Here is a 16,252-nt window from a genome sequence, read left to right on the forward strand (position 1 = left end):
AAATGTTTCTTCACATCGTGTATAAAATTATGTCTCTGTAGCTTTTTATCTATTCTATAATTTGCCTTCTGTAGTAATTAGAAAATCTTAATGAAATGATAGGCATGAAGGGAGGGTACAGCATCTATCACATAGGGAAAATGTGATCAATGTTCATTATCTGCTGTCCTCTGCTGGACACTGTGGATGGCTTGCTGAGCATCCATTCTAGTGTCTCTTCCTGATCTATAGAGGACATTAAGCCTAAAGTGACATTTCTAGATTCCCTTGCAGCTTGAGATGTAGATGTGATTTAGGTTGCATGAAGCAGATGTTCTAGCCTAAGACTTGATATTAGAATTCAATTAAGTGAGAGCACCTGGAGTCAATTTTACTGCTGCAGACTGCAAGCAGGGGTCATGTATCAGTTGTCACAGTGTCTTCTCAACTCTTTAATGTCAATAACTCCTTGGTTCTGCCATGTGGCTTTAGTACTAACCTCTAGAGACTGAACTTAGAGTCTCTTTTCTTAGGCCCTTCCTGCCCCCCAAAGATTCTGTGATTTATTTAATATTTTATTATAAATTCCCTTCTGATTAAGTTTTCTAGGAGGAAGTTTGCTCTTTGGACCTAAATGTAGGCCATTTACCCTCCTTGCTAGCTCTTATCTACATTCTCCTCATGACAGGCCTTTGGATAATTGATAAAAGAAATCATATGTCCTCAAGTTCTTCTTTTCTCCAGTACAAATATGTCGGTGGCTTTTGTAGAAAGATCTAGATCAGCATGCCTGCCCTGCCATTTACAAGCTGGTGTGTGTGTGTGTTGATCATGGAAGAGTTAACTAACCTCTCCAGGCCTCTTCAGTTTTCCAAATTATAAAGTGGGAATAACAATAGTCCCTAATAAGGTTGTTGTGAGATTAGTTATGTATGATAATTCTTGCACCAAGCTCAGGTTAGTGTCTAACATGTGATCAGGGCTCAGTAAATGTTACTTGTCATTATTATTGTTATTATTGTCATTCCAGCACTATTCTCAATTGGCTTGATTTTAAAACACCAGATATACCAGTTGAAAATATATTCTGGTTAGTCAATGTCCTTCTTTAAAGAGTATTCACAAACTGGATTCATACCCCAGCATATCTGATGAGTCCACTCTCAACATTTCACCTTTATTCAGTGTAACAGAATTGATATATGTATAATTTACTCTCATGGAGTTTAAACTCAACTCAAATCCTAAAGTCTGTTCTTTATTTTCTATGGTTAAAGCAAGATATCACAGTTTAGTACCCAGGAAAGACTTTGGATTTACACTTTTTAATGTTCATCTTGTTGAATTAAGCCTATTATTTGTCTGTAGTATAGGATTGTATACATATACTGTTCTCACATAAAATGAATTAAGTAGCCCTCCTAGCAACTTTGATAAGGAAGCAGTCAATTACCTCCTCAAAGTAATTAGTAAACACATTGAACAGCTTAGACCAAGGACAGAGCCCTGTAACCCACTTGGCATCCCCAGTGACATCAATCCTTTAATAATTACTCTTCAGGCTTGACTATTTAGTCATTCACGAGTCCAACTATACTATCGTTTAACCCAAGTATCTCTGTAGTAAGTTTTTTTTTTTTTTCAAAAAATCTAGTTAAATCTAGATCGTCTCTGTTTGTAGCATTTCCTTGATCCCTCGTTCTAGAAAATACATCACCTATTTGCACAATTATGTTGTAATGTAGCAAAATATTTTTTAAAAGTTTAATTTCAAACAATGATTCTAGCATCATGAAAGTATTTCTTCAAGCACTGAGTGAAATCCTAGAGCTAGCCCTCTGAGCCAAATCAGCAATTTGCTATTTCTTTACTCAAAGGTTCATTTTGTAATCTTTGTTCTACAGAACCTGATTAATTATTTTATAGTATTTCTCTTTCCCTCATTTCCCATTGATAGTGGGACCACCACTTTCTCAGCCCATAGTCCTTCACCTCTAGTGCATATCAAACCCAATTATTAATCTCTTTTGTCATCCCACCTATTCTTCCAGGGCAGTATCTTCTAACCATGTGACCTGCATATGAATCACACATGATTTCTGTAATTCTCTTTAAAACACTGCCTCAGATTCAGGCCTCATCAGCCCTTGTGCTAAATTATCATTTTCATTCCTCTTTTTGGAGATATTTGATAACAACTCTTTGGTTTTAGAAGAACACTTTTTCTATAATTAGAATTTGGCTAGGTTTTAAAAATGCAATTACTAAAGAAAGTAAATTTTATTTGTATGTAAGACGTGGTGACATAAAAGAAGGAAGAACAATGATTTGCTTTCTTTCCCTGTGATATTTTTATTTGTTTAGGCTCATTCTTAAGGAAAAGATTTACATAGTATTAATACATTTATCATGTACATGTATATAATATTGTTTTCTAAACCAGGTATATTACCGTGATAAGAATAGCAGGTGTTGTATATTTTTGATGCATTATGAATTGGATAAAATGTCTTCTCATGGTATACTATCTGCTTAAAAGTCTTCTATGAGCATAATTATTAAAAAGCAAATGGAACATTAGCTTATATAATGGAAATAGAGCATACTTTCCTTGAGGAATGTCCTATATACTCTGTGTTAAAGCTTAGGGTTTTTGTTTCAAGCAATATAATTTTCAGATGTTAAGATAGTAAAGCTAAGAAACTATGACTATTTGCACATCCTCTCTTTTATTTGGTAGATTATTTTTATACCTGACAATATACCAAGATGAAGGACTTCCACTATATTTTATACAGTTCTTTGAATTAAATTACGTAGAACTTAAAGGATTTATATTTTATCTTCTTCCAACATAAATTTTAAGGAATGATTGTAATATTTAAGGCTGCATTTATCAGACATCGTTGATTTTATTAAATATGATGATGACAATTAAAGACACATGCTATTAATTCAAACTGCTACAATCCTATTTTAAAAAGCAACTTAGCAACTTCTTCCAATTGAGCTATTGTATTCTACAGGGCACTTGAAGTAAAAATTACATATGTCTTAAGCTATTTGCTAGCGTAACCCACCAGAAGTTAATTTTTTTAAAAGGACAATATCTTGTCTATCTCATGTATAAGTGCTTGGTATTTCTCCAACTGTATATAAAACTTTCAAAGATCAGACTTGCCTTTTTCTGTACAGCTGCCTTTTCATTTTCTTTCTCTGAATAGACCCATAATGTTCAGGGAAAATATCAAGAATAATAAATCCAAATCTTTGTATAAAATATACCTTCATGACACACTCAAGCTGGAAATCACAGGAACCAATAAAAATGCAGGCAGCCTCCTGATAATGAGGTCAGAAATACAAATAAATTTACTTTTAATGAAGACTGGAGGCACAGTAATCAAAGTGTTAAAATTCATTTCATGCATATCTCATTTGCTTCTTAGCTGATATTTACCACGCAATTCTGTGAGAAAGTAGAGGCCTAAGATGCTCCAGATAAATGGCTCAATTAATTGTACAGAGGTAGACCTCTTTGAGCTGAGCCAGAGCTGTGAGCTCTTTATTAAAAGCACTATTCTGTAGCCCATAACCTTGTTCCTTGACTCCTCTCTGGTTTCCAATTTAAACAAGTCCCCATGCGGCCTGCTCTAAAGGGCTTTGTCTCCCTGTCATTGTTAAGAGAGCTGAGGCATCCTGGAAGTGTGAAATCAGACCTCATGAGTTGAACGGTTCCCCAGGGAACGCCGGACTGCGCAGAAGGTCAAAGTCATGGGCCGGACCATCTAAAAGTGTCTGATCGCCGGTCTGTGACACAGCAAGTTGGGGGTGGGGGGTTGGGGGGGCGGGAGCTAGACTGAAGAGGACTGAAATTGAACACATCTTAATTAAAGCCCACAGACAGCAAAACAAAATGTTTTCTAGGCAGCCTGTCAAATGGGGCTTAAATTTAGCTCTGCTAATGAATCTGAGCTGCTAACTGTTATTTCTTAAGATAATAAGACTCTCATGGAAGCTGATAAAAAAACTGTAGCATGTCTTTTTCTGCTGTTTTGTTACTTAAATATTTTCCAACAATGAAGACAGTTTTCCAAAAGAAAAACATGGGAAAAGTCTATGCAAATAAAGGGGTAGTAAACATCTCTCTTAATAACTAGTAGGTTTCCAGACTACAGGGCTGGCAAGTCACAAGTCTTTATGCATAGCCTTGTTCTAGAAAAAGATACACTCATTTAATGGGACTATTTCAGTGACACATTCTATTAATTGTAAAATTCTCTCTCTCTCTCTCCCTTTTTCTCTTCCTCTCCCTCTATTGTTTCCTGAAGGAGATGGTGCATTAATTTGAGAGATCAATTCACCTGGGGTGGAGAAGTTTTATATTAGTGTACCTTTCAGTACAGTGAAAAGGTAGGACATCTTTTGAAGGGTTTCACAGTTCTCCCATGTCGCTGTTTCTGAAACTGAGTGGCTGGTCTCCCTGGGGAAGCTACGACCTCTTCCTTAGGAGCTCAGAAAAAAAACAGAGAGAAAGAGAGAGAGAACCCAGGGGAAAATGAAATGAAGGGGAGGGGCGGAGGAGAAGAACTCTTTTCTCCTTCTCCTCTTAGAACTTGAAAGAACCAATAGCCCAGGTCTAAATACTCTGCAAAGAAAGCCTCACTCAATATAGGAGACTTGCAATGTTCTGTTGAGGCAGAAATTAGGCCCTGCTCAAGGGAAAGAATAATCAGAAGCTAAAAAAGACAAATGATAACATGAACTATTTCCTACCACCCAAAGAAAAAATATTTTCCCACCACCCACCCCACCCCACCCAACCCCACCCCAATGGCCTTTCCTCACAATGTGTAGAGTTTTAAGGAAAACTTGATCTAGCTGCAGAGAGAATCTCCCCCAGTGAACGCGGGGCCAGACAGTCTCTAGGTCTTGCTTTGATGGTGCGGAGAGACATTAACCTTTTCACTGGTTAGTTGAAAGGTAAGTAAGTTGTACTGAGAGGTATTTTTCAGTGACTCAAATTTTTTCCCTTATGAAGAATTTAGCTGACCAACTTTTCAAACCAGAGTGCCGCTTTCTCAGGCTGTGAAAAGCTGCCCACAATTTGACTGAAATTTCAATCCACTCTTGTGCCTTGCTCAATGCATGTGTATGTGTGGGAGTTGTAAATTGAGGCCTTAACCACCAGAGTTAATCTCTTTTTTAAATCTGTATTAACCTTAATGATTTGAAGTGCACTGTCCAACACTGGGCTATTGAGACCGAAGGAAAAACTACCCTCGACTATCAACAGTTTATTAGGGGCTTAACTGAAGTGACCTACTGTAGTAGTGTTCAGCTGAACAAGGCTATAGGCTTTTTGTGGAAAGGGAAAGAATTGAGGGTTTCATTAAAAAGTAATTTGTGCTTTATACTCACTCATTCAAAGAGAGTCTCAATTGCTCTTTATTCACACAGAGTTAATACAGTATCACAATGTTTCTCAATGAATGTGTTGTAACAAAAGAAAAATTTTACATTTTGAAAGGGAAAAATTCTTTGTAACTGTAGTAAGATTGATGGCTACTTAAAAGACTATAGAATCTTTCTTTCCTGTGCTCATGTCTAATGATGGAATATTATAATTTAACATTTTTTGCTGAAACAATGGGAGTTTAACTTTATGTTCGGATCATTAAAAATATCTAAAAAATAGAGCCAAGTTGTTCAAATATAAATTTGTCTCGTTAGACTTATTTAGAAAAAGTGTTCTAAAACCAACCGTGTATCTTACAGTAACAGGCTCATTTGTACCATGTTAGAAAATATTCTTGCCTTAGCACAGACAGTTACCAGTGATTTAAAATCTCCCCTCTACATCGACAAAATTCCTAAATGGACTCTAACTTGAGGATTTGAAGACAGCGCTAGTCAATTGCCTCTTTTCAAACTATTGCCTAATAACTTGTAGAGGCTGACTGTTATTATCCACTGAGATGCATATCATATCTTTAAAGTTCTTTGAACAAGTAAAAGAGAAAGCAGACAAAGAACTTACTTGTGTCCCAAATTTAATGACAAAGACAAGGAAGCATGAGGATACATATGTGTGTGTGTGTGTATATAAAGTATCCTTTTCAAAAGTAAAAATTATTTTTAAAATTGGTAGTATATTCAGACATTTCTGACTCAAATATATAGTCTTCCATTTTTGCCACCATCACAAATGTCGTAAAGACCACAGAAGGTCCAAGAGTGAGCAAGGTCAAAGACTGAATTATCTTTTTGCCCCTGAATAGTTCAACATCTCTCTTGTTCAATTCAGAGCACATTCGATTATAAGGTCAGCATGAAATGGGGAATCATTAGATTTCTCTCTCTAAAAGTGGAGGAAAAAAATGGAGACTCTGTTATTTAGTATTCCCCAAATTAATGTTCATTTTATCAAATGAAAATTATGTCTCATTGAATCCCCAGGGGAAAGGCTATTGTTATTCACCTCAATTTACATAGAACCATTAGGAGAGAAATATCTCTATTTTTTTCCAGCTTTGAGAGAACATGTATTTTAACTTCCATAGTGGCACACAGGCCACCTGGGTTAATCTAGTTTGCATATTCATGAAGTTTGAAAATCAATGACAGCTTCTCTCCAAAGAAGACAAACTTATACAATTCTATCCAATTGTATAATGGGCAGGAATCTAAGCTTTTGAAGTAAATGGTACTTGCATTTTTCTAAAAGAAATGATTGTGCCAGATTAATTTGATTATAGTCATACTAGAAAGAAATTTCATAAGTAGGAAAATGTATATACATTTTACATTAATTGTTTTATACAAGGAGCCAAATTAGCATATATGCAAGTATTACAAACTACCCACTCTCCCATTTTCAGGTATGCCTGTTTTGAAAAAATATGTGACAACTGTTGTCATCTTCTTGGTTACAAATGAGTTGATAGTTACCTTTTTAAAGGAACTGTAAACTAATATTTTAAATTTTCTCACACATGGTCATTTAATAGGCAAATATTAAGATATAAAAATATTGCAGTTTTGGAACAAACATCTGCTATTTTTCATTTGAAGGCATGTTACCTTTTAATTTGTTTTTGATTCTGTTGAATGAATTAAAGAAGTGCACAGTGATTTCAGGTCCTTGGATGGTAGGAAAAGCACATTTCTTCCTTTGAAATAAGTTTGTTACCTCATTAGGATTATCTGACTGAATGTTCAAAATGGTAAGCATACTTCCAGAATGATAAGTTGATATTTTCTTTCAGAAACAGTGAAATTTGCACAAATTGGTCAAGCCAGTCCTATTTATTGTCTAACTTGAGATGGATAATTTAAGGAACAGTATAAACATCCCCCAAATCCTTATGAAATTAAATTCATAAATGAATGGTCACATTGTTATAAATTCAAAATAATGATTTAATTCTGGAAATTGATGAAATAATTGCCATCAGCCTGTTTGTTAATATGTTACAGAAATAGCATTATGCAAATCAGGAAGCTTTAACAGACAAAACTAATGTGGACATTTGTATAGCCTTGTTTCCTACTTTAAGAAATTTCAAACAATCTAGAGACTTAGTTTAGATCCAAAATTATCTCTGGGATGTGCCAGGGAATTTGGACGACTAATGAGTTGGATCAGCAACCCAAATATCAAGAGTTCATACCAAGTTATTGAGTATTATGCACCTAAAATTTTCAGTGAAATATGCAACAGATTTCATGCCATGTTTGAATTATAAGTGTTGATGCTATGAAGGAAGCTGATTCTGTAAAGCATTGGTTCAATACCTGGAAATAATATCTGGAAGAAGTATTCCTGCTACATTGATTAAACTTCGAAGAAGGCAACAATTCAAAAGTCATTTTGCTTTTTAGTGTTTATTTTTAATACATTACCCTGCCTTTAAAAATCAGAGATACTATAAAAATCAGGGGGTTGGCAAATATTTCTAAGATCATCCCTGAATCTTTAAATTATTTACTTTGATGATCCATCAGGTGAAATGCAAAGTTGAATTATTAAATGGTGTAGACCTTGTGTGCTGCTTGATCTGAGCAATAGGAGAATTTCATCATCTCTTACCAGTGACGTCAGCAGCCATTAACCCTTCTGCTCTGATGACTTTCACCTGGAGAAATCCCACATCTTTCAGGTTGTGAAATATCCTCAATGGGCTCTGAAAGACCCCAACATCAGTATTAGAAAAGGGAGGTCCCAAGGAGTCTTAAAGAGTGTGCTGAGAAAACATTAGATTTTTTAGTTTATCTTCAGACTCTGGGGTAAGAAGATCAACATTAAACTAATATATATATTTTTTTACTATTTTCCTCTTGGTGAGTTTTGGAAATTGCATGTGCTAGCTGAGGATTAAATTACCTAAAGATTGTTTTCTAGTATTTATTTCAAAAGACTTATGCAATTCTACATTAGAACTTAAGTAGTTTTACATAAGTAAAATACATACAGTATCTTTTAAAATAAATCAAATTGATGACTAAAAATAAATGCAGGCCGGGAGCGGTGGCTCACGCATGTAATCCCAGCACTTTGGGAAGCTGAGGTGGGTGGATCACAAGGTCAGGAGTTCAACACCAGCTTGGCCAAGATGGTGAAACCCCATCTCTACCAAAAATACAAAAAAAAATTGCCAGGCATGGTGGCGGGCACCTGTAATCCCAGCTACTCGGGAGGCTGAGGCAGATAATTGCTTGAACCCGGGAGGCAGAGGTTGCAGTGAGCCAAGATCGTGCCACTGCACTCCAGCCTGGGTGACAGGGCAAGACTCCAACTCAAAAAAAAAAATTCAAAATAGTGAGTAACTTTTCTTAAATTTATAGTTTTATTTGCCATTTTAGTATGTATAGAATGGAAACTTTGATGCTGCATAAGGGGTTCCAAGGGTCATTTGTGTTTCTTCAGTATAAATTACCCTTCCACCATCATGAATGTACACCAGACACACACACACACACACACCTCTATGTGGATAATTGTTGCTATATAAGTAGATTTTCTGAAAGAATAAAAAAAACCACATTTACTCCCATAAATAGTTATCAATAAATGTTGAACAATAAATTATGGAATAGATATGTCTGCTTCCTTTTTCAATCTCCTCTAGCCAGCAAATCACTCCAAGAAATATTTTCATCTGTAGATATAATGGTTTGGAGATTAGCGGCTTTTTTAAAATTTATTTTTGTTTTTATTTTTTTAGAGACAGGGTCTAACTCAGGTTGGAGTACAGTAGCATGATAATAGCTCACTGTAACTTCCAAATCCTGGGCTCAAACATTCCTTCCACCTCAGCCTCCTGAGTGGCTAGAACTACCGGCATGTGCAACCATACTTGGTTAATTTAAAAAAAACAAATTTAAAATTCTGTAGAAAAAGGTCCTGCTATGTTATCCAGGATAGTCTCTGATTCCTGGCCTCAAGTGATCCTCCAGCCTTGGCTCCCAAAGTGTTGGGATTACAGGCATGAACCACCACTCTCAGCCTAATTATCAATATTAAATCTCATGTTGTTGGATATGTAACACTATTCAGACTTTGGGGATAAGAAGATCAACATTAAACTAATTATGTTTTTCTACTATTTTCCTCTTGGTGAGTTTTGGAAATTGCATGGGTTAGATGAGGATTAAATTACCTAAAGACTATTTTCTAGTATTTATTTCAAAAGACTACTGTAGTTCTACATAAGTAAAATACATACACAATCTTTTACAGTCAATCAAATTGATGACTAAAAATAAATTCAAAAGTGGAAATTTTTCTTAAATTTATAGTTTTATTTGCTATTTTAGTATGTACAGAAGTATTGAAACTTCAATAGAAAAAAACAGATCCAAATGATAACATCTATTTCACTTCATAAATTAATAATGGTGGTGTTTTGTAAGTGTAGTACTTGAAGGAATTAAAAGAGGGAAACCAATACAATAATTCAGAAGTCTAATTAATGGGCACAAATACTTTGAGAGTAAAATGAACCAACAGAATGCCAATATGCATTTGTTTATGTACACTTCATAGCGTTTTTCTTATGACATGATCAGCACTTCTACTATGTAAATCAAAGGTACTTCTTTTTCATAATTTATAAAATGTTTCATAACCAGAGAACATAACGTACTTTTGAATAATAAAGTTATCTATTAAAATGTTACTAGAGTAAAAAGCATTCCCATCATCATATTAATAATGTGAGAATACTGACAAGCAAAAGCTTACTGCAATATGAACTTTATCAGTCCCGTATGACCAGTCATTGTTTACACTGAAACTATGACCTTGGTATATTGAGAGGAGGAAATGCGGATATATGAGTAATCCCATAACCTAACTTTTTATAAGAGTGTTTAGCATGAGGATTAACTGTTAATCTTTTATTGTTTTTAAACAGTTGTTTATCACCAAAAATCTATTTAAAATACCCAGGTGACAAGGTTCACTAAAAATGCACTTCTCTCTCCATTTAAATTCCTGTAAATGAAGGGTTTCACCGTGGGGGCGTTAGACAGCAGAATATAATTCAGAGGTTTGTAGGCACGTTGTATTCCTACAGTAACAGCAAGTTTGGAAAGTTTCTTATCTCAGAGCTTACACAATGTTGTAAATCAGGTAAGTCTCTGACCCTAATGATGGGGAATAGTTTTATCAAAAAAAGGTTTCTGTGCTTTCATTTTCAGAGGCAATTTAAATCAAGTTCTATTTTGACTAAAACAAATATAATCAGTCCTTATGTCTGAGAATCCTTTCACATTGGTAGCCTCATTCCACAGACATATTGTCTTCAGGTGCTTCGGCTCTGATCCTCTGCTTCCCATTTGGAGTGGTAATTATTGTTTGAAGGTTTCATTTCCCCAAGTCAGCTGACACTCCATAATTTATTGCAAATTTCAACAGTTTAGGCCAGTGACACATCGATTGTAATAAGAAGTAAAAATAAATAAATTAAATAAATAAATAAATAAATATATTGGTTTAAAAATATAACTTCTTCAAGAGGTATTCATCAAGAGGTATTCCTGCCTTGCTATTTACGGTTATTTTAGAAGGCCTAAAAACCCGGATGGCTTCTGAAGCCAGAAATTTCCATAGCAGAGGAATCTATGATTTGCTGTGAATCCTTTCAGCCTTCAATAGATGGGAAAAGATTGAAATGCTCTGGAGAGGAGTCCTCTTTATTTTTTTAATGAAAGGCTGTATAATATATTTTCTCTATGGCTGCAGCAGCTGTCAGGGAGAGCATCTCAGTTCAGCTCTATTACGGGAGAGGCAATACCCCATCCTATGGCATCAAGATGCTCTGAGGGGCCAGAGCTGATTGACAGCTTGTCACCGTGACGTCTTATTCCATCTCTGTTATGGAGAAAATTAATGTCACACCACCAGCCTTATGACTCGCTGTCATCTTAGAACCGCTCACCTTTTATCAATGCTCTAAATAACATTTCAAGCCCATCGTCTCACGGTGGACAATCCGGTCAAGGGACATTAAATCAGATGACTGTGAAATGTCATAATAAAAATGGAATGCTAACAACTTCTTCTCTAAACTAGCTCCTCTGGTTTTTAAACTGTGACAAGGGGGAGCAAGGGTTCAGCATACCCGTTCTGAAAAGGTCATACAATTGCTCTTGGTCTACTACCCATTACTACCCGCCCCCTATTGACCTTCCCTCATTTCCTCCCCCTAAAAGACGAAAAAAAGAAAAATGGAATTAGCCATCTTCTCAGAATGTGGTGATCAAAAAATGGCTTACAGAGCGATGTTTGTTTAATTTGTGGGGCTTCAATCCTTAGCAATGAACAGCTAAACGACAGCAATGGAGGGCTTTTTTTAGGGCTGTTTCATATCAGAGTGGGGGCAATTCATTTGCTTCCCTGACAGTGACCAATGTCAAATTCCTAAATTTGACCTCAACTTTTAAAAATACACATGTTCTTGCAGGAAAATATAGAAGTAATTCTCCAAACAACCTCCATTATATGTTTCTCCAAAACAAATGATATTTCAGATATGATATGGCATTCATTCATTCATTTCATGATCCTTATAATAAAAAGGAAACACACTGAAATCCTAATCCATAGGTCTTTGTCCTTTTATGGATATGAGTAAATATAACAGATATGCTACGTTGCATATAGTGGTTTCGTAGCAGATATGTCTCTAGAGGGAGGTATAGGCCTCTGCCTGAAATTCGAGGCTTAAAAAAAGTATATTTAAACATAGTTCATTTTTTAATATATTGAGCAGACTATAATCTGAGAATTAAGTCAAACATCTGCATAATATTTTACATTTTATTGAAAAAAGACATGGAAACAAATATTCAAATTCTGAATGGAAATGGCCAATTGCCATTCAGCCATCCAGCAAAAAGAAAAAAAATTAATAATAGGTGGATTACTTCTAATTACTTAGGCGGCAGTATCCTTTAATATATGGGATAATATCAAAATATTAATCCATCAACTATAGTATAATGCCTAGAAGAATTTTTGTATTAATATACTGATTAATTCCATTAAAATTGTTGTAATTTATGAGGCTCACTTCTGGTAACGGAAGAATATGTTTTGGTGGATACCACAATGTAAAATAATCTTCATAACTGCAATTATATATTAGAAGATGTCACACAATATCTTAGGCTCTTAGGTGGTTTAAAAATATATACTATTTAGCCTTGCTAAGTCACCTCTATTAAACTGTTTATGATAACACCATTGGTGGATGAGTTGTACAAGCATTAGCAGACAGCTGATTCAGTGGAGATAGCCAGAATAAATTTGCTGAAGCGCACATCCTGCTAATCTGTTTGAAGAATATTGTAGAGCATTAGTACCAGCACTTCATGTTATCTGCACAGCCTGATAAGGTACATCTTTATTAAATTCAGTTATTGAAAGGATGTCAGTCAGCAAATAGGAATATTTTAAAGTCTAAAAAAAAAAGTGGTTCTTTGTTAGAGCTTGGTTTCATGACTGAGTGTCTAGAGGAGCCTTCTAAACACCTGGCGGCACTGTACAATACAAGCTTTGTGATTTTAAGTGGAAAAGCTTTTTTCCCAGCTTCATGGGTACTAAGGCATTTACTTTTTCAAATCGTCATTGAGAGAGAATGGTGGAGTAAGAGCTCCCCTCTCTGTTGATTCAAGAAAACTACATGGTGGGAAATGTCCAGTGGGAGGATGCTGGGAAATAGGAAGATTTGGTTGTGGATATTTCAGTTTGGTAAAATTTGAAGAGGGTAGTCATTTTAGTGAATCACTATTGCATACTATCGTTCCACATTTGATCAAAAAGAAGGAGGCTTCCTTTAATTCTATTTCACATTCAATTAAAAAAATTAAAGGAATGAAGTGAGGCTTTCCTGAGCAGCTGAAAATAAAAATCATTCCTGTGAATACTCTTTAGTTACCAGCGTACTAATTAACGTAAGTACCATTAACTCCATCTCAAACTTGGAAAGACAAAGAAATTTTAATTGCAGCTACAAAGAATCAATAAATTAACTTTAAAGTCATGTTGTATAAACCTGGCCTTCCTATATGGGTAGCATCCCTGCATGATAAAATCACTGAGTAGAATCTCAGAATCCAGAATTTGCTCTGGAAGAGAATCTAGAGAATATCAAGTCTCTAGACATGGGTGGGTAATGCAAATGCTTCTGCAAAGGTCTGTGTGGCATTTGTTTTCACTCAGCTTTTTACTTGTGCCAATTCTTCCACCAGACGGCTTCTCAGAAGTACTTCTGTCCCTCCAGGTAAATTGTTTACAACCTGATCTAGTCACATGTGTCTCTGGAAGGAGGAGGGTTACATACGTACATATCTCTTTAATATCTCCTCTCGTTCCTTCTGGTCCTCCAGGGAGTTGACGGACAGGTCAGAGATGCTGACTGTGGCTGATGCTGTCAGAGTGACCAGCAGCACCAGGTGTCCTTCACCCTCTTCCAGCTGCAACTCCAGCTTGTGTGTCTGTTCCCTACTGAGGGCTGACAGGTCGACCTGGCACCTAGAGACAAATGTTTTGAATCAGCAAGTGGCTTTTTTTTTTTTCTTTTTTTTTTTTTTTTGCCGTATGAAACAGCTGTTCAGAGCTCTATGAAACATAAATCAATAGAAGTATTATTTGGACCACTGGAAGAATACATCTTTCAAGTCAGCTGACTTTCCTCGAAAATTCAGACCCTGATTATCATAGGGTCTGTAACTGTTAATTTCCCGTAAGATACAAAAAATATGCTAATCTGAAATTCTCTTATTACCCACTGTCACGGTATTCATAAAAGTGGTAAGGACTTCCTATCTCTAGGTGGCCTAAGGAATTAGGTCGCTGGGGCTTTGCCTATAGAAAAAATCATGTGTGCTATCTAGAGAGACCAACTACCAAAATTCTGAATTTTTGTGTTACTTTTAAAAAATGGATGTTTTCCCCCATTCATAAATGTTATTAGGCAGTGAATAGAATATGTACCATTGTGATGTCATACGTTTTATATTTTTTAAAACCATGCCAATATATTCACAGTACTCTGTATAAACCGAAATAAAAACACATAAATCTCCTGAAAACATAATAGCTCAAGTGTTAGGCACCTGAGTTGTGCTAAGAGGGGATTTCTAACGTGGCAGTGCATGCTCTGTATGCCACTCTCTCAGAGCTAATACCTTGAAAACGCTTTTCATAAAAATGTCAATTGATTTTGAAGAGAAAGGTAATATGGTGACCACAAGGCTAATAAACGGAGAGAAAGGTGGCAGGCATGAGTGAAAGGCATTTAAAACAGGAAATAGCCAATTATAAGAATAAATGTGGTATCCTACCATAAACTGGACAGATTAAATTCTTGCTCTTTCTTATTCCTCACTCTATTTGGTATTTATGGTTTTGCTTTTAAACTAAACTCCTATGGACAGTGTTTCCAAGCTTGTAGTTGAGTTCAAACATCTCTTTAGCAAGAGTGATTGCAGATATTGAACTGAAGTCCAATATTTCAATAGGCCTTTTATTTTTGCCTACTGGTTAATATGAGGGATATCTGGGACTAGACACAAATGGGAGGAAGGGAATATTGATATAAGAAAGGAAAACAATAAGCAATGCCCTGGTCAGTAGGAGAAAGTCAATGTGTACTAAATGCTAACTACTGAGAAATTGAGAGATCAGAGTCTGTACAAGTCTGGAAAACATCTTCCTGAAGTTAGAATGTATGTCAAATAACTGCATTGTTTCTGCTATCACAATACCCATTCCAAGGTACTCTCATGCTGTCTCCTCAAACTCTGAAGGGTGAAAAAACATATCACATCCCTTATCTCATGTTTTAATTTTAATTGGAATTAAGTTCTTAGAAATAACATCTGGAAGAAATTGAGGTTAAAAATTTTTACAGTGGAAAACAACCATTCAAACATATTCTCCAATGAAAAAAAGGTATTATCTTTAGAGATCTTTCCAGCACCTGTCACACTGCTGGGCCCATAGTTTGTTGAATGCAAATAACTCTGGCTTGGATAGGGAGTATAATACTAGAGAATTGATGAGAGACTATAATTCAGACAATATTTTTCGTTGGATACAGTTGGAACCAAGAAAAGTCTTTCACTCACTTTGCTTTTTCTTTTTTTTTCCACTCACTTTGATCATGCATTTCCTGGTCCCTTCCTTTTTTATGTGATGCTGCAGCACTAAAACGCATTGATGTCTTCTGAAGGATTTTCTTCTATGCCCATTACCACTTTGTACTGATCATATAGATGCTGGTTTCTCTTAATTTATATTAGTCATTGCATTTAATGCTTTACAGGTGGGGAAACTGCTCTCAAGATTATATAAGTTAGGCTTTGCAAGCTGGCAATTTTCAGATGGAATCTGATTCACAGATTTGTTGTTTTGCTTGTGCTAAAAAAGTTTTGAATATAAATATTTTTAAATATAGGGTAAATGTCCTCTGAATTAGTTACTGTTCCCCATACTGGCCTATTTCACTTAATTACACTACCTTGCTCTACTAGGCAGAAGGATTTGTGATTCTTGCAGTCTCCTTAATTTACCAATGAGAAAACTAAGGGCCAGGGAGGGTACATGACGGAGGGGAGACATACGGTTAGTTATTAGCGGAGCCCATCTGAACCTGGGACTCTGGAATCCAAGATCTAGACTTTTCTCCACCACTCTATCTTTAAGTAACCATGCATCCCAGGAAGAAGCACTGTTAGCAGTGCTTCTCAAACTGGGTAATAT

At 35.7% G+C, this 16,252-nt stretch overlaps 1 protein-coding gene across 18 annotated transcripts in view; it reads right to left on the reverse strand.

The window, feature by feature from the left end:
* Window positions 1–16,252, reverse strand: part of MCTP1 (multiple C2 and transmembrane domain containing 1) — a 607,542-nt gene that overhangs the window by 178,958 nt on the left and 412,332 nt on the right. For all 18 annotated transcript variants that reach the window (XM_054556461.2, XM_054556460.2, XM_054556462.2 and 15 more), the window contains 2 exons: window positions 13,834–14,020; window positions 8,072–8,165 (listed from right to left, as the gene is read on the reverse strand). In XM_054556461.2, the coding sequence (XP_054412436.1) occupies window positions 8,072–8,165; window positions 13,834–14,020 (281 nt within the window). The remainder of the gene's footprint in view (window positions 1–8,071; window positions 8,166–13,833; window positions 14,021–16,252) is intronic.

This window comes from Pongo abelii, chromosome 4 (genome assembly GCF_028885655.2).
Source record: "Pongo abelii isolate AG06213 chromosome 4, NHGRI_mPonAbe1-v2.0_pri, whole genome shotgun sequence".
In the NCBI taxonomy this organism is placed as follows: domain Eukaryota; kingdom Metazoa; phylum Chordata; class Mammalia; order Primates; family Hominidae; genus Pongo; species Pongo abelii.